The sequence below is a fragment of the Ursus americanus genome, chromosome 9 (assembly GCF_024610735.1).
Source record: "Ursus americanus isolate L20-20 chromosome 9, mUrsAme1.1.p, whole genome shotgun sequence".
NCBI lineage: Eukaryota > Metazoa > Chordata > Mammalia > Carnivora > Ursidae > Ursus > Ursus americanus.
The window spans coordinates 35898966-35922900 of NC_142135.1; the positions used below are offsets into that span (position 1 = coordinate 35898966).

Genomic DNA, 23935 nt, shown 5'->3' on the forward strand with positions numbered 1-23935 from the left:
TCTCACCCAGGGGACAGGAGGTGCAGGCAAGGCCAAGGGCTAAGCGCAGGATTCTAGACTGGGCGGCTTCCTCTGGGAACCACGGACCCTCCAGCCTGGGGCTGAGAGCACTCTCGTGGGGAGGCCGTGGGGCCGGGACTCATGTGGGAGCCGATCCTGCCTCAGCAGCAGATTCTTGGAGGACAAGCCTGGGACAGACACTCCGTCAAGTCACTGATCCCAGCGGGTCAGGAAGGTGTGGCTGCAAGAAGCAAGCCAGAGCCCTGAGGGTTTCTAGGCCCAGCCCCTAGAGGGAGAGGAACAGTGTTAAATTTGGAGCCCACTCCTCTTCTCCGGAACAGTAGCTGGGTAACAACAGGGAATCATTTCCAGAGACACGGACTATAAAGGGCCAGCCTATGGGTACAAGGCATTCAGCTTATTTAATGCGCCCAGCAATTGTGCAAGTGAAGGACTAGTCCCTCCCTTTACATAAATTCAGAGGAGCTAATGACTACAGGCAGAGGGGACCGAGGCGACTCTGACATGGTGTTACCCTGTCTCCACTTCCACTTACTTCTCCCAGGCAGGATGAGGAGGCAAGTGTGCTCCACTGTTCACAATCTCCTGCTGCTTAGACACGGGGGCTAGGTCTCCAACCCAGGTTTACCTGATTCCAGAGCCCACCCACCCTCTGTGAGCCTAGGCTGCAGTGAGGAAGCAGGATACCATGGAAGGTTGTGGAATATGGTTCCTTGGAGGGCTCTCTCTGTAGGTAAAGAAACAGCAGATTTCCTGTAGCCTGGAATAGTTATAAGGTTCCACCTGCAGGCAGCAAATTGGTCTAGAAACATCTTAATTCTCCTTCTCTCCATAGATTTCACACACAGATAAAGAAAGAAGAGTAAGCTATTGCCAAGCAAAGACCATCTACACAGACTAGTGTGGCGGGGGCCCAGTGTGAAGGGACACCACCCAGCCTCACTGTCTGGCTCCCCCAACTACCGGAAGGCGGGGTGTGGTCTCCTGGGTCAGGAGTACTGCCTGACGGGAGGGCCATGTGTGGACCGGAGCCACTTCTCAGTGGCATCTGAACTAGCCAGAAAAGGGCAGTAAGTATCCAAGGGCACCCCTTCTTTATTTTCCTCAAAAAGCAAATGTATCTTCTGCTTATTTGTTTGGAAATTTTATTGAAAAAGAGTGTCTGTCTCAAATTGAGACTTGCGTGTAGAGGGGCCCCAAGAAATTAGAAAGCCCACATGCTTTCCTTCCAATAGGGCTACTCATTTCTAATTCCTGTTCATGTTTAAAACCTTTTCAAGGTGAATCCACAAACTTCCCTAGAAATGAGGTCAGGGTAGGAACCTTCTAGTCAAGTTCAGTGGGCGAATCCTGTCCCATGTGAAATACAGATGCAACTTGCTCATCCCCAGGCCAAGCCCCCCTTCCCACAAGAATGCCAGTACGTTCTCTTGAATGCTCTTCTACCCGGGTGTCGGTAACCTCCTACCATCTTCCCATTTTGTCTGTAGCTTTTTAGTGACAGAATTCCCAACAGGCTCTAAAAACTTGGCCCTCTATATTAGAATTTCTTGTTCCAGCGTATAATGAGGTTGGGACAACGGCTCAGAGGATTTTTAGGTGGATTACAAAAAATCCAAACAGAATGTTCTTGTGAAAGCTCATTAAGAACAAAAAACAAAACAAAGAGCGTTTTTAGCACACAGGCTGCAGGGACATGGCTCCTTGGTGCCACAGTTGGGAGTTTCTTTGCCAGCTCATTACCTACATGGGTGCCCCCCACACCTCAGCATTATGGGGTGGCCTGGCGGGAGGCTTAGCCCTTCCCAGGCCCAGATCAGAGCCCAGGAACTTACGTGCCTGCTTCTCATGTTAAAAGCAAAAACTGCCTGAAAGGTTAAGTTTCTGGAATTGTTTATAAATATACCCATCTATTAAATTTGAAATGTTAACTGCTTATTTTTAAATGATTTCTTAGCAAGAGAGAAATATTTTCTTCATTGTTGTGCAAGCTATCAAAACAATAGTCCCAGCAGGGCCCTCCCCTGATCTTGTCATTTTCAGTTAAGACTTCTGGGTAACCTTATTAACTCTATGAATTTCATTACCGAGAAAATGTAATCTCACCAGTCTGGCAACAACATGGGTCATTTACTGCTACAATGTTAGCTTATATGGGAATGCTTTCACCAAGTACAAGGGTATAAACGTTTTTCTTTGTTACTCACAGAAAGGAAGACTGTCATGTTCTTTGCTAGAAAGAACCCACAAGACCAACTCTGGTTGGTGTTTGTTGCTTGAATTCATGGGACCACAAGGGGCTGGATAATCACACTGAAACCGTGTTGGAGTGAATTTAGGCGAGGAATGCGTGTTCTTACGCCCGTTACCACAGAATATTCTGAGACCACTCTGTCCCCTGCACTCCACCGTTTGCACACAGTACTCGCCATCCGACCTTGTTGACACATATTCAAACCACCCCCCACAGACTTCTCCATCTCAGGTCTGTGGAGAAGCTGAGACACCAACCACTTTCTTTTTGCCATCGGTCTAGACAGGCACGGCCACACTGGATCACTAGAAGGCTCTTTATGCCTCTTACGAGCACACAAATCCTCTGAATCTCTCACCTACAGCTATTCATGGACTGACAACCTACCACTGGATTTCAGCCCCAAGGACTGAGGCCTGGGGCTAGTTTTCCCGACTACACTAGCGTGCTAACACCGAGCCTTGTACCTGCAGGGAGCTGCCAGAACGTTCGTGCTACGTGGAGTTAAAATTCTAAGTTACGTAACAGCAGATTATCAAAGCTCCTATCTGCTTGAGTGTTTATTAAGTGCCAAGCACTTTTATTTGATCCTCTCAGAAATCCTAAAACCCATTTTATAGATGAGGAAACGGAGACGCGGGGAGGTTCAAGAACTCGCCTGGGCCTTCGCGCTGGCAGAGTGTGGATTTCAATCCGGCGCGGACGCACCGCAAAGCCCGCGCTTCCCCGCTCCCCGCGCCCCCCCGCCCCACATCGCTTCCCTCGGGCTGGAGGTGGATAAGCAACCCCTGAAGCAGCTCCTTCCAGCCCAGGCTCTAGCTCACCCCGACCCTCGGCCCCTCGGCCCGGGCCTCACCTGCTCTGAAGAGCGCCCCCGCCGCATAGTGCATGGCCAGGGCGTGGACGAGCTGCCTGGCCGTGGTGAAGATGGGGCCTCGCTCAAACACCGAGAAGGAGAGCGGCGTGTGGTCGGACGCGATGTAGAGCTTGAGGGACGCGTGGATGCTGACGAGGAGGCTCACCGGCCGGATCACCAGCCTGCGGAACTTCACGGGATGCACCAGGGCCCTGGCGTGCTGGCTGACCTGCGCCGGCAGCGGCTGCTTGCCAGCCCAGGGCCCGGCGGGGGCGGCGGCCGGGCCCCCGGCGGGAAGGTAGGTCTCGAACAGAGTCTTGATGTAGTACACGAACGTATCTTCCACGTACAGCCGGGCCGGCTTCAGTTCAAAACGGAACTCGTGCATCTCCTCCAGGAGGCAGCTCTGGCCCTCGGTTAGGGTGAGGTGGACTCTGATAAAACAGTTCTTCTTGTACTCCTCCAGGTCCCTGCTGGACGCGAGGAGGCTCTGCATTTTGGACCACTGCATGGCTTCGGTTTTTTCTCCCTGGCAGACCAAGACGGCGAAGTGGAAATTGGACTTGTTGTACAGCTGGTTGTCCAACTGCAGGTCCCCACAGCAGACCTCCACACAGTGCAGCTGGGGGGCGGCCACAGCGGCCTCGGCCCCGGGCTGGGCACCGGCCATGGGGGCCACGTGGACAAAGACGTTGTCCAGGGTGAGTCTCAGGAGCTCAGACGATACTTCGTGGTGGGTGAGGTCATCAAACACCACCAGGCTCAGCTGAGTGATGAACAGTTTCAATGTCACAGTCTTCTCCAGAGTTCTAGATGAGAAAGGGAAAAGAACATCAGTCTCTGCCTGCTCTTCTTTTTCCTCCTCCTCACTCCCTCCTTTCCCCCACCCTTCCTCCCTTTTCTTCCTCCCTTTCCTTCCTTCCTCCCTTCCTCCCTCCCTCCCTCCCTCCCTTCCTTCCTTCCTTTCCTTCCTTCCTTCCTTCCTTCCTTCCTTCCTTCCTTCCTTCCTTCCTTCCTCCCTTCCTCCCTTCCTCCCTTCCTCCCTCCTTCCCTCCCTCCCAATAATGCCTTATTACACACCTCCTTATATTCCACCAGATTCTCATAAGAAACAAATAATTCAACTTTCAGTTTGTGGTGTCTGACAGAACCGGTCACATTCCCACAACAGCACTGGGAAATGTTCCCTATGGGACTATTACAAGTTCTTGTCATGTTCTGTATGTGCTTCCCTATCAACACCAGATTTTTACTCCAAAATTCTTCTAGTGTTTGGGCACTAATTCTCTATCACGATCATCTCAAGGCAGAAAGGTAAAATCAAATAACTAAAATTCCCTACCTTGAAGTAAAGCAAACAGAAGAAAACTTAACATTCGCCCCTGGGACCCCGGCCCATCTAGCCAAGTCTCGGCTGTGGGCTCTGCTCCCCCACCATTTCTAGAGCTGACCTGCTGTGCTCCTGCCTCAGGTCAAGCCCTCCACGGTGTACAAGATCTTCCTGCTCTCCCCTGCTCCAGGGCATCACTCCAGCCTTCCTCTCCTCCATCCTCATCTTTTTCTTCATTACTAACAACCTACAACTGCATTTCTTATAGGCCCAGGGACTGAGGCCTAGGGCTAGCAGGCCTCTGGCTACTCCTCAGTTTTCTGCTCCCCTTTCATAAAAACTACACACCCTGTCTGCTGGCTGCCTTCCATTCCCTCTTCATCTTGCTCCAAGCGGGCTTCTGCCCTTGCAGTCTACCAAAGCAACTCTCACCAAGTGACTTCCCTGTCACTTGGCCTTTCACTGACGGCCTTATGGTCTGTGGCTCACTTGACCTCCAATGGCATTTCACCTTGTCGATAACTCCTACCTTCTGGAAACATTCCCTTTATAAGTCTTCTCTCGGCTCTTCTATTCATGGTCCCCCATCCTTAGTCGTTGTGTGACCTCCTCCTCTTGTCCCTGACCCCTGAAGATTAAGATGCCCAAGGTGCAGCCCTTGCCCTCCCCTTGCAGATCTCACCCAGTCTCGTGGCCGGATACGTCGTCTCTGTGCTGAGGACGCCCAGTCACATCGGCAGCTCAGAACCACCTGACTGCCAGCCTACGATATTAACTGCCTCTCCACATAGTCACTCGTCTCAGCTTGTCGTGTCTGTCATCGAACTCCAGATCTTACCCCCACCTCCAACCTACATACGCTCTTTCCTAACTCAGGTAAGGGCAGCCACGTCCCATCACTTGTTAGAGCACAATTTGGGAGGAGTCCTTGATACTTCTGTTTTCAACCCTTACCCAGTGCACCAGGGAGATCCCACTGGTTTTTTCTTAGAAAGCACATCCAGAATCTGACCGTTCCCTCCCACTTCCACTCACCCCACCGCAGTCTAAGCCACTGGCATCTCTAGTTTGAACTGTAACTATCCCTTAACTGGCCCCCTGCCTCCACCCTTGCCTCTCTATGGTCTCCTTCAATGAGTCAGCCAATGATTGCCTAAAAATTTAGGTCAGATCATGTCACTTCTTCACTCCAGTCAAGTGATCCAGTGATTTTCCCATTTCATTCAGAATCAAAGCTAAGCCCTACATAAGTCCCCTCTTCCAGCCCTCACCTCTCTGACCTCAGATGCTATGACTTTCACTTCCAGCCACTCTGATTGGCCCACATCGGCCTCTTCCCTGCTCCTCCCACGTGCCAGGCACACTGCTTCAGACCTTTGAACCGGCTGTGCCCTCTGTCTGGAAAGCTTTTCCACCGGATATCCACATTATTAGCCCCCCTGCAGCTTTTGAGTCTTTGTGCTCAAATATCAACTTGTGGTGAGGCTTACCTACACTGGTTTTAAAAATTATTCTCTCTCTGTCCCTATGCCCTGGCATTCCTGGTCTTTCTACCCAGCTGTTTTCATCCCTGCAGAAAGCCAGCCTTCTACTGTACCATAAATTTTCCTTTTTTCTTATGTTTATTCTCTGTCTTCCATTCTACATCTATGAGAACGTGGTCATTTTCTCAAAAGCAAGGATTTTGGTCTTTTTGGTCACTGTTGTGTCCCCATCCCTAGAATAGCATCTGGCATCCAGTAAGCAACTGAAAAATATTTGGATAAACGAATTAAGGGAATATTAGTAAATATCTGTGCCTTTCCTATTTCTACCACTGAATGTATAATTTGTTGCTACTATGATTAAATAATGTACTATTGATGCCCTAGACAAATGTTTCTGAAATGGTTATATAGGTTTGAAATTTCGTGTTATGTAATTTTATAGAAGTCTCCAATTTTGTTATGCTGTTGATTTTTTTTACAAACACTTCTGGGCAAAGAAAACATTTACCCATCCTTGTCTGAAATACTGTAAGTTCAGATTAATAATTTGGCAGGTCAAAATTAATAATTTCTTAACCATATATGAAAAGCAAGGAACTTTTTTAGAAAAGGGCTTAAACAAATATATGGAAGTTGGTATAATTATTTTACATTTTAAATAAAATTTTAATAATAATACACTTCTGATGATATACTAAATTCTTCTTGTAGAAAATTAAAATGCAGAAAATTATTAGATAATCACTTATAAGACCTGAATCTATTAAAAATTTGATTCCTTCTTTTGAGTCTTAGTTCTAGGAATGTTTTCTGTCCATGTGTGTGTGAGCATGTATGAGCAGAGAGGTATTTATGTGTGTGTGTGTGTGTGTGTGTGTGTGTGTGTGTGAGATATAGGACTGGTCATATTTGTATATTCAATTTTATATTGTTTGCTTTATTTTAGATTATCATATGCATTTTTCTATTCCACTAAAATCCTGTAAGCTTTTTTCTGTGGATATACCATTTATGTATCATCCATTCCCCTACTGCTGGGCATTTGTGCTCTAAATATTTTGCCACTCTAAGTAGCAATACGATAAATCTCTATCTTTGCCCACTTTTCTCACCACTACTTTAACTCTTAAACTCTGAAAATTCTAAAAGTGGAGTTTCCAAGGGGCGCCTGGGTGGCTCAGTGGGTTAAGCATCTGCCTTCGGCTCAGGTCATGGTCTCAGGGTCCTGAGATCGAGTCCCGCATCAGGCTCCTTGCTCAGCGGGGAGTCTGCTTCTCCTTCTCCCTCTGCCCCTCCACCAGGCTCATGCACGCATGCTCTCTCAAATAAATAAAATATTAAAAAAGAAAAAAAAAAGTGGAGTTTCCAAGCCAAAGGGATTTTCTTTTTTTCTTAAGTAGGCTCCACCTAGTGTGAAGCCAGCCCAGTGTGGAGCCAAATGCGGGGCTTAAATTCACGACCCTGAGATCAAGACCCGAGCTGAGATCAAGAGTCAGATGCCTAACTGACTGAGCCACCCAGGCGCCCCCAAGCCAAAGGGATTTTACAGCTCTTAATACAGGTTCCTCAAGTGCTTTCCAGAAAATGGCACGTTTATACCTCCCACCTGAACTGTATATGACGGCGCACCATTGTTACTTTGTTAAGTAATATAGCGCACTGAAATTTGCATTTCTTTGATGACTTATATTTCCTCTTCCTAGACTTTCTGATCATGCATGTGCCTCACTTTTTAGAAGGAGGGGCTAGCTTCATACTATTCCTACTGGATTATAGGAGTTCTTTTTTTTTTTTTCCCATGGTGTATAGGTTTGTTTATTCACTTTTTATGCCCTCACCTAAGGTTTTTAGTTTTCTTGTTGTAAGTTCTGTTCATTTCTGTTTACTTTTTTTTATTATTATTATGTTACGTTAGTCACCATACAGCAGCACATCATTAGTTTTTGATGTAGTGTTCCATGACTAACTGTTTGTGCATAACACCCAGTGCTCCCTGCAATACGTGCCCTCCTTACTACCCATCACCGGCCTATCCCATTCCCCGCCCCCTCCCCTCTGAAGCCCTCAGCTTGTTTCCCAGAGTCCATAGTCTCTCATGCTTCATTCCCCCTTCTGTTTACCCCCCTTCATAGTAGTTCTTTTAAATAAAGCGTATTAACTCTTTGGTTCATGAGTGTAAAACCTGATGGCAACACTCGAAAGGGTAAATTTATTTTTGAGGTAGCTCTAATTGCTAAGTCAGATTACTAATTACTAGGTTGTCAAGTGGATACAGAAGTATTAATTTGCATTTCATGCTAATGCTAATATACGATTTTAAAATGTATGTCTTAGTTTTTAAATCAGTTTGTTAAACTTACCACCGGAAGGGGTACCAAAGAAGATAATATACTGCTACTTTTTATAGGTATGATTTAATGCTAACAACCACATCCTTATCGATTACACAGTAATTCACCAAAAGCTGTAATGTATATATAGAGATGATAAAGAAAGGTAAAAAGCAGGTTTATGACTCTATAATGGGAAAGCTTACCATACTGCTACTGGGATAATAATCCTACCTGTTGGTAGCGATTAAACTAGGCCCCACTTTTCCTTCTGGGGCCACAGTGATGAAGACTGTGCCACACTGGAGGACAATGTCCACATACACATAGCCAAAGCCAATCAGGAACACAACCTGCAAGAATAATTTCAAAATCTGATTAAAAAGAAGAAACATTACTGAAATGTTTGCTTTCAAATGTCTTAAGTTCTGATTCAGCACCACAAACACTTGCTGGTTATATTTCTTTATATCTATGTGTACAGGCTACTCAGGTGACTTGAAATGAAAAAAAAAAAAAAGAAAGAAAGGTCAAATCCAGATTTTTCAATATCCAGCTGTAAGGTTCACAGCAAAAAACAATGACGGATGACAGAGCATGAGCGTCTCCGTTCTCCACTTCTTTGGAATTGGCAGATAGCTCTGTGTGGACTGGAGCCCAGCTGTGGGCCGGCTTTATGTGTGCATATGAATCTCTGTGGAAAATAATCCCCTGAAACTCAGGACTTGAAACACAACATGCAAAAAACCTTCAGACTCTTGAGTGTTGACCTACCACCATGAGGATGCCCTTCTATTCTGGGAACACAGAAACGTACTGGAAAACCTACCAACAAGAGACACCATCATCCCCTCGAGGTCCCTCAGTCCCTCACCTACTTGTAACAGTAATGTCAGATAACTGCATTTGCTTGGAGTCAAAATTAATTTTTCTTCCCTGGGAAGGTGGACTAAGACCCAAGGAAAGGTTCTATCTCAGGAGCCAGGTGCCAGGCTAGCAGAACAGATGTCCTTTCAGCATTAAATACCGAGGCTGCTTAAATGGATAAATATTTGAAAACAGAACTATCGGAAACACAAGTCCAAGAACATCATGTTCACAGCCAGCATCACCTGAGAGTAGAGGCAAGCACTCTACATTGGGGAACGTCGATTTTGATAATTTGCAGTATCGATGCAGTCCAAGTCTGGGCCCTTGATTATTGTCAGGACAGTAAATAAAAGAAGACTGGAAATTCCTGGATGAAGGAACAGAGCTAGGTGCCTGCTTGACATGGAGTGAATGTACTCTAATTCTGGCCGGACTAGGAGGTCCTGGGAAGACTATACACAGAACCGCAGGACAGAGTCGCAGACTCAAACTGGGAAGTGACTTCGGGGTCACTGGGCTTCTTTTGTGCACGACAGCTCCTCCTTCAGAAATCCCCAGCAGGTGCAGCACCAGGGCGGCTGGACATCGCGTCGGCCCCCTCCCGCTCATCCGCAGTGCAGGGCTCATCGGATGCTCCCACCTCTGCCGCCTTCTCCGCTAGTGCCTCGTCTTTCATCCCGTGGCCACTGCTTTAGCTTAGGCCCTTGCCTGCCACTCAGCAGCCCCTCTGCCCCTCCCCCACACGGGTCCTTTCCAAATCCTGTGTATCTTTGCACATACTCCTTAAGGATACCTTTTTCCATGGAGGTACTCTCTAGTTTTCCTAGTCCTTTCCTCAGCTTGATACTTACTCTGACATTCCAAAAGTACTTTAACCATATTTCTATTTGGTCACAAATCTGTATTGTTTGCAGTCCGGTAACCTGTTTGTACACCTGACTCAATTACTAGATTGTCAGTTTCTTGGGGGCAGGAGTGGAGTCTGTTTGTTCTCTACGGACAGGTTTCCCAAATGGACTGTTTTGCAAAAATACATTTCAAAAGACCCTGTATCCTGAATTTGCCTTATGTGTTCAAAGGTAAAAACTGAACTTGGGGCCCAGGTGCCCCAGTTGGTTAAGTGTCTGCCTTTGGCTCAGGTCATGATCCCAGAGTCCCGGGATTGAGCCCCGCACTGGGCTTCCAGCTCAGCGGAGACCTGCTTCTCTCTCTGCCTCTTACCCCACTCATGGTCATGCTTTCTCTCTCTCTCTCAAAAATATAAATAAAATCTTTAAAAAAAAAATTGAACTTGACTAGGACAAAATCTAGAATGCAGTCAACTTAAAAAATGGCTCAGCTCATGAATCTAAAACAAAACAGGTATTATTTCAGAAACATTCACATTTATTACTTTGTATGATATACAAAGTAAGTCAACTGCTTTTTAAAAAGATTTATTTCTGGGCAGCTGGTGATTGTTGGTCCCGGCGCCCTTAAAAAGAAAAAAAGAAAGAAATAAAAAGATTTATTTGAGAGAGAGAGAGAACCCATGGATGTGAGAGGGGGAGCAGCAAAGGGAGAGGGACAGAAGCAGCCTCTCCGCTGAGTGTGAAGCCCTACCTGGGGCTCAGCGTGGGGCTTGATCCCATGACCCCAAGGTCATGACCTGAGCAGAAATCAAGAGTGGGATGCTCAACTGACTGAGCCACCCAGGCACCCCAAGTCAACTGCTTTTTTACTAGGCTTATAGACATGGATTATTCATTTGGCACAAACCTTTCTAAGGCCCTGTGCTCCCATCTATACTTCCCTCTCTCAGTGACTGTAACTTCAGGGCATGTCCCAGGGTTTCAGGGGAGAACTATCAACCCTCAAAGGAGGGAAGGAGAGGATCAAAAAGGGAAATATATATTGTTCTGCTCATTCTCAAAGTCATCCTATGGGATTATGAAATGAGGATACTGGTTCCTTCCAAGATAGTAAAGATAAGTCAAGCTGATGGTTTTTGTTAACTGTCAAAGGGACTCTGAAGCAAGCACATGGACCTAAACCTTTAAGGGACTTCTCGTCAAAAATCTGGACTTTGGAGAAAAATTTTGCTGGGTGTTCCTTTCACTCACCACTAGAATGGAAGAAACATGGACTTTAGCTCATGTCTCTTTTCACTGGTAGAGAAACAGCTCATAATGCCAAGCATTTTGTACAGTGGCAGCTCTAGGGGTTAGGGAGTTAGGTATCTAACTGCCAGAGAAATTAGGCACCTGTACCTACGTTCCCTCAGAAGTTTTAAAAACAAATCCTTGTTTTGGTCTGATGGTTTGGTCGTTTAGTCATTCAACCAACTATATGATACTTAAAGTGCACCTACAAAGAGCAAGGCACTGTATTAGGGATGGGAAAGATCATTTTTTTTTTTTAAAGATTTATTTATTTTGGTGAGAGAGCGAGCACATGAGTGGGGGGCAGGTGAAGAGGCAGAGAGAAGCAGACTCTCTGATGATCAGGGAGCCTGATGCAGGGCTCAATCTCATGACCCTGAGATCTGAGATCGTGACCTGAGCGGAAATCAAGTGTCAGATGCTTAACCGACCCAGGGACCGAGTGCCCCAGGGACCGAGAAGATCTAATCATACCCTCAAACTGCTCTCAGCTTAGCTGGTGAAAAAGCCAAGGACACAAATGATGAGATAATAACTAATAATTCCAGGGCAGAGATGTAGAACGGTCTGTATAACTCATGAGGGCAATGGTGTGTCCATTTTCTTCAGTACTTATAACCAGTACCTGGTATGCAATCAAGATCTGAGTGGTCATCATCTCAACGTGGCTTCTGGGGCAGAGACTTCCAGTGTCCACCCATACCTAGCTCCTTCCAGGCACAGAACAGGGTTATACTCCTCACCCCCTTGCAGTCAGGTTTGGCCACGTGACTAAGTTCTGGCCAATGAGCTAAAGACAGAATTGACAAGTGTTACTTCTGAGCCAAAGCATAAAAGAGCCAGTCTTCTTCCTCTGCTGCAGAGACTGAATACAGGCTTTTTGTTCTAGATCAGTGGCAGGACAAATCCAATCCACAGCCTGTTAATTGTAAATAAAGTTTTAAGGGGATATAGCTACGCTCATTTATTTACATATTATCTCTAATAGCAGAGTTGAGAAGTTGTGACAGAGATTGTATTGCCTGCAAAGCCTAAAATATTTACTGAAGGAAAAAAAGAAACTTTTTGAAGAAAAAGCTCACTGACTCCTGGTCTAGCTGGTTGTGGCAGACTGTTACACAGTCAAGGAGCTGCACACCCAGCTTCCAGGTCCTTGCTCAGTCCCTTCTGCTCCAGAGCTTGGCTGTGACTGCCATCAGATGCTGGGATATCAGCAAACACGAGGCAAGAAGCCTGGTAAAGCTTGCTTCCTGGGGTTTGCCCTCCTGCCAACCATGTGAGGAAGTCTGGTTTAGCCTCCCTAAAGAGGAAAGACCACATGGTGAGAGAGATGCCCAGACTTCCCAGCTGAACTCCTCCCTCTGCTGACTTCCAAGTGAATGTGGTTGCCTGAGTGATCCCAGGTTCATCCTGCAGAAAAATCACCCAAACAAACCTTCAGACTCATGAGATGTTCATCACTTTCAAGCCTCTAGGTTTTGGGGTGGTTTTTTACAGTGGGGCAGACAGGAGGTGATGGAGACGCCATCAATCTGCACCCCTGAGCAAGCATGTAGAACAGAGCTCCCTGGGCACAAAGCATAAGCAAGAAGTAAATGCTAGAAAGGTAGCAGAACCTAGCCTATACTAATATAATATAGGTATCAGTACTAGAAGTAGGGTTCCAGCAAAAACCTAAAATAGGAGTCCTTGGCTTAATGGTCAGGCAGTAGGAATTGATATCGAAAGACATTAAAGTGGCAGTTCATGTTATGAAGTAGCAAGACATCGAGTACGACTGTTGTCTAGATTACCTGGGAGGCAGATTATAAATCTAACCCATTTGTACTTCCAGAAGATGAGGTTTGGAAACAGAACATTAGTAGTGTGTGTTGGCTGCTATTGGCTGTCGCTGACAATGTATTCTGAAGAGACCAGCTTAGGAAAGAATCGGCCAGTTTGCAAGTAACAATGAAAGAGAATAGAGAGATTCCAGAAATTCAGGGCCTTGCAAAGCTAGAAATGCTTTTAAACCTCTAACAGCAAGAGACTGAAGATCAGTCTTTGACTGTGAAGGCAGGTTAATACTCTGCCTTAGGGCTACGTTTGGCATCACACTCATTGTGAGAACCTCATAATTGTCAGAGTGACTCAGAAGAAAGTTTAGATGAAACGTGTAAGTTTGCCACAGAAGCTCCCAAATCTAGAGAGAGGTAAAGAAGCAAGATAGCACAGAAATATGCCTTGAAAAGGACCATGGGTTATCAGTACATGAATTCTCTGGAGTCAGATAGTTCTGGAGAACTGACTCCTGCCCAATAAACCCACAAGCCTAGACTAAAAGAGACTGTGATTGCTTGAGACTCAATACGAGCTTCAGATGTGATCGAGGAAGATCTCTTGAGGGTAGATCCAGGGACTAGAAGAAAAATGGCAAGAAAACAGTTCCAAGAGTAGAAACAGGGCTCAGAGACTAGACCTGGCTCCAGGGTAGAAACCGCACAATTATGTGCTCAGAAAATTTTCAGAATTGTCATGGATGAGGGGCTGCCGTCATGGCTCTTTATTCTTCCCCTTTCCATTCTGGAGGGGTTATAATCCTATCTTGTGAAATGGGGGAAGGGAAGGAGCACAAGAGCTCACAGCTCTCCAGAGGAACGGAGTCACGTGCGGACTCGGAGCGTCACTCGGAAGTACTGGATTTCTGGTGGGATGTGGTGACTGCATAGAACCCCGGGGAGGCGATCTGTTTGTTCCATGTGTGGGAAAAGGAACAATGACGTGACTGATGACTGAGGGGGTTTCTGTTGTTGCCCAGCTGTTTAGAACTGCCGAATGAGCTAGCCAGTCCTGATCAGTGCCATCACTCGGGTGTCTGTTCTTTCTTCACTTCATACTGGTGTGTGGGGGGAAAGGGGGGAGGCTATCGGGCAAAATATCATAGATTTGCTGCTCTGACCACTAAGCTCTTGGAAGATACTCTGTTTTGCCGTTTGTGTCTGTGTCGGGGCACTCTGCCATAAGGCTTTCTCTCACACGTGTGGGTATAAGAACACCATTCCAGGCCTATGTCCTGCCCTCCACTTACTATGTTGTCTTTTACTATGAATAAAAGTAAGAAACACTTTAATATAACTTGTGCTTTTCTATGTTTCCAGTTATCTTTATTAAAATGATTGCTTATTAGATTTATGTCCAGCAAACAATATTTTAAAAAATGATACCAATTTAATTTTACTAAGTTAGTAAGTTACAAGGGGACACAGGAAACAAAAGGATGAATTCCTGAAAGTCTCTCTTCCTGTGTCTCCCTCTTTTTCCCGTAGGCTCTACGTGGCGGTGCAGGGACAATGAGGAGGGAGTTATACAGCATCCTGGCACTGCAGCTGAGGGAGACTTCAATGACAGGTACGACTGTTACTAAAACTCCTTCTGCACGCCTCTCCTCCAATATTTTACTGGTCTCCTCTTCCACTGGGCTACAATAGCCTTAGGACAACACCTTGTTGGGACTCCTCCCTTCCAATTTTCTTTCTCTTACTTGACTCCTGACGCTCCCGTCTCAGATTTTTACTTCCTTTCTGTGCTGAGTAATTTTGTGTCAACCTGACTGGCCAGAGGGTGCCCAGCTTAAGCATTATTTCTGGATGTGTCTGTGAGGATGTTTCTGGATGGGATTAGCATTCGAATCAGCGAGCTCAGTAAATTGCTTTCCCCCATGCGGCAGGGGGGCATCATCCAGTGTGTAGAGGGTCTGAATAGAAAAAAAGGTGGAGGAAGGAATAATTTGCCCCCTTTCCCCTGCCTCACTGTTGAGCTAGGACACCTCATTTCATCTTCCCCTGGTGAATTTATGCCATCAGCTCCATTGGTTCTCAGGCCTTTGACCCTGGACTGAATTACACTCTGGTTTTCCTGGGTCTCCAGCTTGCGGGAGGCAGATACTCAGCCTCCATAAATAGGTCTGCAGATAAGTCAATTAGCCATATTATTTGTTATGACTTTCGGCTAAAATTCATTTTTCATAAAAAATTTTACTCCCTATTTTGGGGAGGAATAAATTGAAAAGGTACTACTTCTATCTCTAGATGAAGTGGTTTGTAAGAAAATATCTGAAGAAGGAAAACCATGATATGGATGAAGTCAAGACTTAGGCTTTGAAGGGAAGAAGAGATCTGCATGTGTGCTATGGGCTTGACCCCTCCCCTGTAGAGGGAATACGGGAGTAAGATGCAGCCTGCTTGGTCTCAGGTGGTGGTCTGTTAAGCAGTCTAGTGGCCTGGAGAGCCTTCTCTGGGCTGGACTCTGTGTTTTAGTAATCACTTGGGTGGTAGTTGTGGAGACAGCGTTGAAGGTGATGAGGCTGACAACAGAGAGGCCCTTTGAGGGGCTACTGCCAAACTCTGGGAGAGGGCTGATGGATAAAAGGCCTGAAGCAGACCATGGTCACAAGAGAGGGGCAGATCCAGAGACATTTCTGAGGAATTTCTGCCAGAACCTGGTGACTTACTGGATGTGTGGGGGGAAAGAGGGAAAGGAAGGCACTGGGTTGTAGTAGGAAAAATATAGGCTCAGAAGGCTGACAGTTGGAATTTGGATCCCAGGTCACTTGCTTTGTGCAACGTGACCTCCCTGCGCTTCAGGTAGCATCTAGCTTTAAGGGATGTGACAGGGACTAATGATAATATTTGTAGAGTATTTGACATAAAGCAGGAGTTCAATACAAATTTACATAAATATTATTTAAGGTTTTTATACTGGGATGTAGCAACTCTAAGAGAAGCTGGCTTGGGAAATGGAAAATGATCACTTTGGTTTCGACATGCTGGGTTTGAGGTGCTCGTGAGTTTCAGGGGGCAATGTCTGGTGGGTGTCGAAGAACACAGACTTCGAGCTTAGGAGAGATGCAGGGGCCAGAGACAGATCTGTGAGTGACTGGATGATAGTTGGTAGCTAAAGCAATGAGATTCGATCTCCCAGAGAGGGAAAGAAGGGAGATGAATTTCTAAAATGATCAATTTCTAAAATGAGAAAAGGTTCGCTAAAGGTGAAAACAAAATAGCGATATTCTGGGTATAATTCTTCCCTCTGTATGGCTGCTGAAAAATATTTAAGGAAATCCCTACTCCCAAGTATCTTTAAGAGCAGGTGTGATTCAACTGGAACAAACTGTAAACACATAGAAGACTCTAGATCAGAGCACTTGGCAGATGTTAAGAAGTGGGTACCAACTTGATACAGGATGTAGGGGAAGGCGAGTGAAGTAAGTAAAAAGCCAAAATATCTTTATTGTGCGTTTCAGAAATCAGATACTCCCTTGGGTCGATAACTTTTTTTCTATGTAAAGATTCCTGGACGGAGGCTAAAGGTATGTCGGAAAATGACCGCATGCTCTTTTAGCACTAGTGCTCAGGGTTATTACCTCTGTCTGATCTGCACCAACTGGGCTGATTACACACTTGAGTCCTGGTTAATCAAGGCACTTAGCAAAGGGTCTCATGATAACCTTGTAAGCAAGATAAGAAACATCTTACATAGTATGACTTTAAAACGCTTTCAGATGCATTTTCTTATTTAAGAAATGTGGGTTAATGACCGTGCATTTTGATGTGTTAGGGACGTATCTAGTGATTCACCATAGCATGGAGACCTTGGACTTGTCCTGTTCGACACATTTATTAATGCATGCTTACCACATCTATAGATGATATAAAGCTACCAAGGATACTTAATATGTTGGATGACAGCATCACAAATTTTTTTTTAAGTGATTTCAACAAGCTGGACTAGGCCAATAGCAACAAGATTTAATTTATTGGGGATAAATGCAAAGTCCTGTCACTGGGTTCAAAAAGTCAACTGTACAGCAAGTCATATGATAAAGACCTGGGGGGATGTGGTTGACCACAAGTTCAATAATAACAAACAGTCTGAACTTGTTAATAAAAAGCTAACTCAATCTTCTACTTTATTAATGGAAGCATAGGGAGGTAATAGCTGGTTAGACCACATTTGGAATACTATGTATAATTCTGGCTGCCAGATTTTTAAAAGGGAACATAACACACTAGTGTATTCAGACAAGGGTAACTGTGGTGATGGGTCTGGAAATCACATTTACCGAAGGAATGATTCAAGGAACCAGAAATGTTTGGCCTGGATAAGGGAACACTTAGAGAAGATGTTGAGGCGGCCTTCAAATAATTGTAGTGTTGCTATATTAGAGGGAAGTAAACAATCTGTGATGCCCCAGAGGGTAAAACAAGGATGAATGAGTGGGCGCCACGGAGCAAGGGTTTTCAGCCCGACGTGAGCAAAAGCTTTCCTACAGTCACTGCTGAATAAGGCCGAGCTAGACACTGAGGGGAGATGGCACGGGGTGGGGGGGTGCGCCTGTCCTCGGTAGAGGGGAATGTAGAAAACCTCTTCTAACCTGTGCTTTCACGAACCTTCAGGTAGCAATATCCGGAGCCAGGGCTGGACTCCAAAGGACTGACAGTGACCTCTGTTTGGTGCAGGAAAAACAAGATGGGGCCACGTGTGGGCAGATCCTGGTTCCAGCCTGATCCTGCTCAGTTATAAACCACCTAGCTGATTACTCTTTAAGCTTCAATCCTCTCATCAGGAAAATAAACAGAAAAATTATTGCCCTAACGATCCTAGAATTTTTGCTGTGATCAAAGGCTCTGTCTTCGGACTCACTTCACTTGAGTGCACTTATTTACTTACGCTCAGGTCCTTGGAACAGGAGGAAGGCCTTGTTCAGGGCAAAGGGTTTGGCCCTGGATAGTTCCTCAATTAAAGCTTGCCATATAAACGAACGAAAGAGTAGAGACTGTGGATGTGAGAGCACTTCGTAAATGGTAGAGAGCTACAGAAACATGAAGGACTGTCATTCCCCATCTTCCACACACACGGAGAAGAAAACCCCGGTGACAAAAACTCCACTGAACACTTCTGCTAAGCGTCAAAGATCATGAGAATTTACTGGATCTTTTTAGAAGCTCACCTGCAAACCTTCTGGGGTTCAAACTGCTCATTTTTCTTTGCTATTTCAATGGCTCAGAAATTGCTTTTCATAAACAAGTCAAAGACTTCCCATGGCTCTTAAGATAAAAACCCAGATCCTTGGTTGCAGATACCAAATCTGGAATCTGGCTGGCTTTGGCTTTGAACTGCCTCACTAGTCCCCCTCCCGCCCCCTTTTTCTTCATCTGGCCCTCTGGCCACACTGGCATTTAGATCCCTGAAGGGACCAGACTCCCTCTCTGAGCACCAAACCTTCAAACATGTTGCTCTTTCTGCCGAGAAAAATCTGCCACTTTCTTGTCATGCCTGTTCAACTTGAAGCAGAGATGTGAGGTCTCTTAGCAGAGAGGTACTCCTTGGCCTCTCAAGCTCGTCTGCTGTACATCCTAGCAGGACAACTGACCTTCCCTTCACAGTTGCTCCCACAGTTCACAGTACAACAGCCCAGGGAGCACTTGCTTACGACCTGTCTCCTCCACATGGCATCTCCTCGGGTGCAAGGGCCGTGTTCCCTCCCGTTCACTATATTTCACGGGGTCCCAGAAGCAAGTGAGAGTGTCTGGCACGTCTTAGAAACTCAGAAAGCATTTGTTGATTGGTGACTGAAGCATGCTTCCCAGTGTTTGTGTTAGTTAAACGGCAGCTACGTTTTCTTTGTACCTTTTTATTTAAAAAAATACCGCCTGATGTTTGTGACAGAAGTAAGGTTTCTGATGATCAGAAACTGCAGTCCCATAAACTAGGCAGGGTTCTAAATTGTTTTCCTGATGGGATCAAAACTGTGACTTAAAATGGTCAACATAAGCTCATTTTTTATGTCTTTACTTATTTATTCAGAATCTAGAGACATTTTCTCCGGAGTCAGGCTCCCACCCACTGTAAAGTTAAGGGTAAGAGCACCGGCTGTTGCTTCGGGGCCTCTGTGAGTAACCAGGTGTGAGCTCGTAACACAGCCCGGGAAAACCTGCACCAAAGACGGGCAGAATTCTGTGGCCTGCATGCAATCAGGTCTTCCCAATAACTCCCGATCCCAAGAATACCTCCTTGTGTGATTACAAACTTACCTTCTGCGTGTTCCCTGTCATATTCCATTTCAAAATTATATGACATGACACTGTCCTATTTCCAGAGCTGAGTCAAGGGGCCTATCACTGGCAAAAGCTAAAGAAGTTGTCTTCCTTGAGGCAGATTGGGGATTTTACGGTGTTTTAATCCTGCTTTTTAAGGTCAGCTTTGAAATTTGCATCACGGGCCTCAGGCCCAGGGCTGAGGAAAGGCTCCTGGAAGACAAACTCACTCCTACAGAAGGGCTGCTTCCTTTCATCAGAGGACTCAGCTCCCCTCGCTCCCCAGTGATTTATATGCCCTGGTGTATTACTGAGGAGATGCCGGTGAGGGTCTGAAACAAATCTTCCTGCAGAGTAGGAAGGGAGCCACGGTCTGCAGGACATATGGCACCCAGCTCCTCAAAGATTAATGGGGACGTGAGCCTTTGCTGGGTCCTCCGACCAGGGACGATAAGGGTGTTGGAAAAAGTACCTCCTCCTAGCTTTGAAGTATCTGTGACTACAAAGGTTTGAGGAAATTTAGAGTGAACAGGAATCCCTGAAATAAGGTTTGGCAGGCAGAATGCCTATCGTCACGAATTCCCTAGACATATAGAAGCAAGCAAGGTTTGAAAATTCTTCAAACCGGGCAGAGGAGTTCAGGAACCCTTGGGAAGCTTGCAATCTTTATTTTGTACGGTAATGAGACCAGGAACGCGGCCTGGGGCTGCGCCATCTAGCCTGCTTTCAGTGTGCAGCCAATGAGAGCTGCTGGCAGAAACCACACCCCTGCATAGTGTGGGGCCACCACAAATGCCGGTCTCCAAGGTGCACATGCCCCCGGGGCTGCTTGGCTAGTCCTGCACCTGGCCCTGCCCCGTCCTCCGCCTGTCTCCAGGGCTGCTTCTTTCCGCAGACCCCCAGCCCTTTCTCTCCCCCTCTTAGCAGATGACTTACTCCATTTACTCCATACTTCACAATAAAACTGAAGTCCTCGGTACGTCCATTCACTCAGTTTCCCAGTTCCTGCCTCCAAACAGCTCTCCCTAACCTATGCCCATCCCCGCCTCTTTTCTACGGCCAAAGAAGGGGAGGAGGTCCTCCTGTTCCAGCACAACTACACTCCCCGGGCCTTGGACTTGTCTCTGGGGCAGCTCCTCACTGTCTTCTCCACTTTTCCGTGACTGACTCCGCCCCTGCAGCACAGGGACGGCTTCCTCCTCTCTGACCTCCTTTGCTTCATGGCCCCGCTCCTGGAAATAAACAATTCTCACATGTTCCCTCCACTCCCTCCCTTCCACTCACTCTGAACTTGTCATTTGCAATTGCTACCTTGCTTCCCTCTTTGCACCATTTTACAGCCTGTAAACTTTGTCCTTTGGGGGCTCTCTGTGTCTCCCCTGGCCGGTGTTCCTCCTCCCACTCTGTTTCTTCCTCCCCGTCTCTTGACGCTCGGCACTGACACACTGGCCTTTCCCAAGGTTATACTGCGGCTCTCTTTCCCTCCTTCATCCCATCTCTCTCGCCTAATCTCATCTTCTCATTCATTCATTCATTCAGTCGTTCATTTACTGATTTAATATTCACTCTTACTATGTTGACAGGCACTCTGCTGCAGGCTGAGGATGAACAGGCAGGTATCTGACCACCAGGAATTCTAACTTGGTAGGAAATCTTCTAAAGAAATAAATGCAGGGGTGCCTGGGTGGCTCAGTCAGTTGGGGTCCTGGGATCGAGCCCTACATCGGACTCCCTGCTCAGCCTGGAGTCTGCTTCTCCCTTTGCTCCTTCCCCCCACCCCCCCCCCACCTGGGCTTGCTCTCTCTCTCTCTCTCAAATAAATAGATAAAATCTTAAAAAAAAAATAGAAGAAAGAAATGCAATTAAATGTTACAAATGTTATATGAACATGTGGAGGGACCGGTAGTGGGGAGGAGACCTCACAGTGAGGGGAAGAGAGAGAATCTCTCGGGAGATGAGGAAGAATGTGCTGGCTGGGGAAAAGGGGAGTTCAGGACTCCCAGGTAGGGAAGCAGGACTCATAGCACAGTGGTATGGAGCAGTGCTTTGGAGTCAGGCAGGTCTGGATCAAATCCCAGTCCCTCCTTTTGTAACACAAGGGAATTAGGCCGTGTTACTACTGGAGGTGTGAGTTTTCACTCGTGTAACATGGAGACCATCGTCCTGCCGTGTGCGGCTACGGGAAGGGTTAGAGAGGAATGAATACGAAGTGCTCAGTACGGTGCCTGGCCTACAGTAAGCGATTATTAAATGATAATCGTTATTACGGTAAATATATTTATAACTGTAATAGGTGTCTTGTAATCATTACGGTAAATGGGACCTACAAACGAATGAATAGGTGTGAAAGAACTGTAACAAAGTGCAGCGCAGATGACTCAGCCCTAAAACGGAAGGAAACAGGGCCGCATGCCGCAACACGGACGGACACCGAAAACACTATGCTGAAATTAGCTGGCACCACGGGACACGTATGGTGTGGTTCCACTCACGTGAGGTGCCCCGAACCTGACAAGTTCAGAGACACCAAGGACAGCAGTGGTCCCCGGGGGCTGAGCGGAGGGAGAGTGGGGAGTCACTGCCCAACGCGGACAGTTGCTGTTGGCGATGATGGACTCTGGAGTGGTGATGGCTGTACAATGGTGTGTGTTTTTACTCATACACCTAAAAATGGCAAATTTTAAGTACAGCAGAAATGAAATGCTGGGTTCATGTGCCATTTTCAACAAAAATAAACCACCACCAACAAGGAGAGTAAGACAGAGACAAAGTGGGACATCTATCTACACAGGGTTTTAATTTTTTTAAATTTTTATTTATTTATTTTTTAAAGATTTTATTTATTTCTTTGACAGAGAGAGAGAGACAGCCAGTGAGAGGGGGAACACAAGCAGGGGGAGTGGGAGAGGAAGAAGCAGGCTCCCAGCGGAGGAGCCCGATATGGGGCTGGATCCCAGGACCGTGGGATCACGCCCTGAGCCAAAGGCAGACGCTTAACAACTGAGCCACCCAGGCGCCCCTGCTCAGGGTTTTTAAACTGTACTTATATTTGCAGACTACTATGTACTTTTAGCAAAAATATGTATATTTTTAAATTAAGTTCTGAACCTTTCGAAAGAGGGGATGAATCTAGGGTTGGCATTATGATTTTCCTAAAATCTGGACAGTAGGACTACCCTCTACATAGAGAAGTCTAACAATTGTATTTCGTTTTTGACCTGGGATTAGACCCAACAGCACTTTACCAAGTGCTCCTCTCTGGTAAATTGCTGTTTAAGTACATTCTGGAGATACAGGACACATGTGTCCTCACACAGAGACAAGAAGTGCAGCGTTTGGAAAATTCTGTTTAAAAACAGACAAGCATGGAACCCTTGGAAAAGGGAATCTGTTTGGGCTGTGGCAGGAAGACGCGTGGCTCACTGACCTGTGTCCCCTGGTTGTTGATGTCGACGGCATCGCTCCACTCAGTTGTTACGTCCTCCAGACATTCCACTCTCAGGAAGAGGCTGGGAAGTAAGTCTTTGGTCTTGCAGTCTGGATAACTGGAAATCTGATGATACAGCTCATGATGAATTGAGCACTCAGAAGGAATTCTTCTGCAATAAACCTCAAACTTTGGAATATCTGAAATTTTTAAAAAAAGGCATATGTAGACTTAGGCCTCAAAGACAAAGACAAAGGGATATTAAACATAATGCGGCTGGAGAAACTTCCTGAAGAGGGATGAATGATAGTTTTATTTAAACATTCTTCACAGGATCACGGGTAGCTACTGAATTAAAAGCCTCCAGAAAGAATACAGATTTTATATTATTTAAATTCAATGCTATAAAATATACCTTTAATATTTTCCTTTATAAGGACTGTTACTGGACATCTGTTGTGGAAAATTATTCGAGGGCTAGGGTCTTCAGAGAGGGTTAAGTAAGTCACTCCAAAGTGCTCTTGATATGTCAGTGCTACCGCCCTGGAATGAAATCAAATCAAATGACAGAAATGGTTTAGAAAAAAAAATGAATGCTTACTCTCCTGGTACATGTTTATTCAGATCTGTAATATTCACCACTCCACAAACCTTCTCTTTTATCCACCAGAGGAAATGTTTCCAGAGAAAGGAGGCCATCCTCTCATCTATTAACTGTCATACAAGAATTATAGCTTTACGGATTTTTTTCATGACAATGTGAACACGATTATCATAAAATATTCAAAGATGTAAAAAATTATTTAAAAGGGAAAAATTATTTAAAAGGGGAAAAAGCCACTTAGAATTATAGCTAACCTTGCACTAACCCTGCCTCCTACTCTGCTTTCCTCTGTGCAAATGTGCCTTAAACTCTTCACAGAGAGTGCCTTCTTCCTCAACAGCGCCTGGTAGTTTTGCCATAAGAGCTGATGTGCTTTTAGAAGGACTGCTAGAGAATGCGGGTACTTGCTCTTTTTATATTCTAAAGGTAGGTAGGCTCACAATGCCTGCTGTCAATTTTCCCAACGTCCTTGTACTTTACATGATCTCCACTTTGACTACCAAGAGCAAAGCCGTCTTAATTGGCATTGGAAAAACTGCT

The 23935-nt window shown here is 45.9% G+C and overlaps 1 protein-coding gene across 7 annotated transcripts in view; it reads right to left on the reverse strand.

Moving 5' to 3' along the window:
- The window catches only part of VPS13B (vacuolar protein sorting 13 homolog B), a 760370-nt gene that overhangs the window by 17765 nt on the left and 718670 nt on the right, over window positions 1-23935 (reverse strand). For all 7 annotated transcript variants that reach the window (XM_087864704.1, XM_087864702.1, XM_087864703.1 and 4 more), the window contains 4 exons: window positions 23207-23334; window positions 22792-22991; window positions 8513-8631; window positions 3132-3940 (listed from right to left, as the gene is read on the reverse strand). In XM_087864704.1, the coding sequence (XP_087720830.1) occupies window positions 3132-3940; window positions 8513-8631; window positions 22792-22991; window positions 23207-23334 (1256 nt within the window). The remainder of the gene's footprint in view (window positions 1-3131; window positions 3941-8512; window positions 8632-22791; window positions 22992-23206; window positions 23335-23935) is intronic.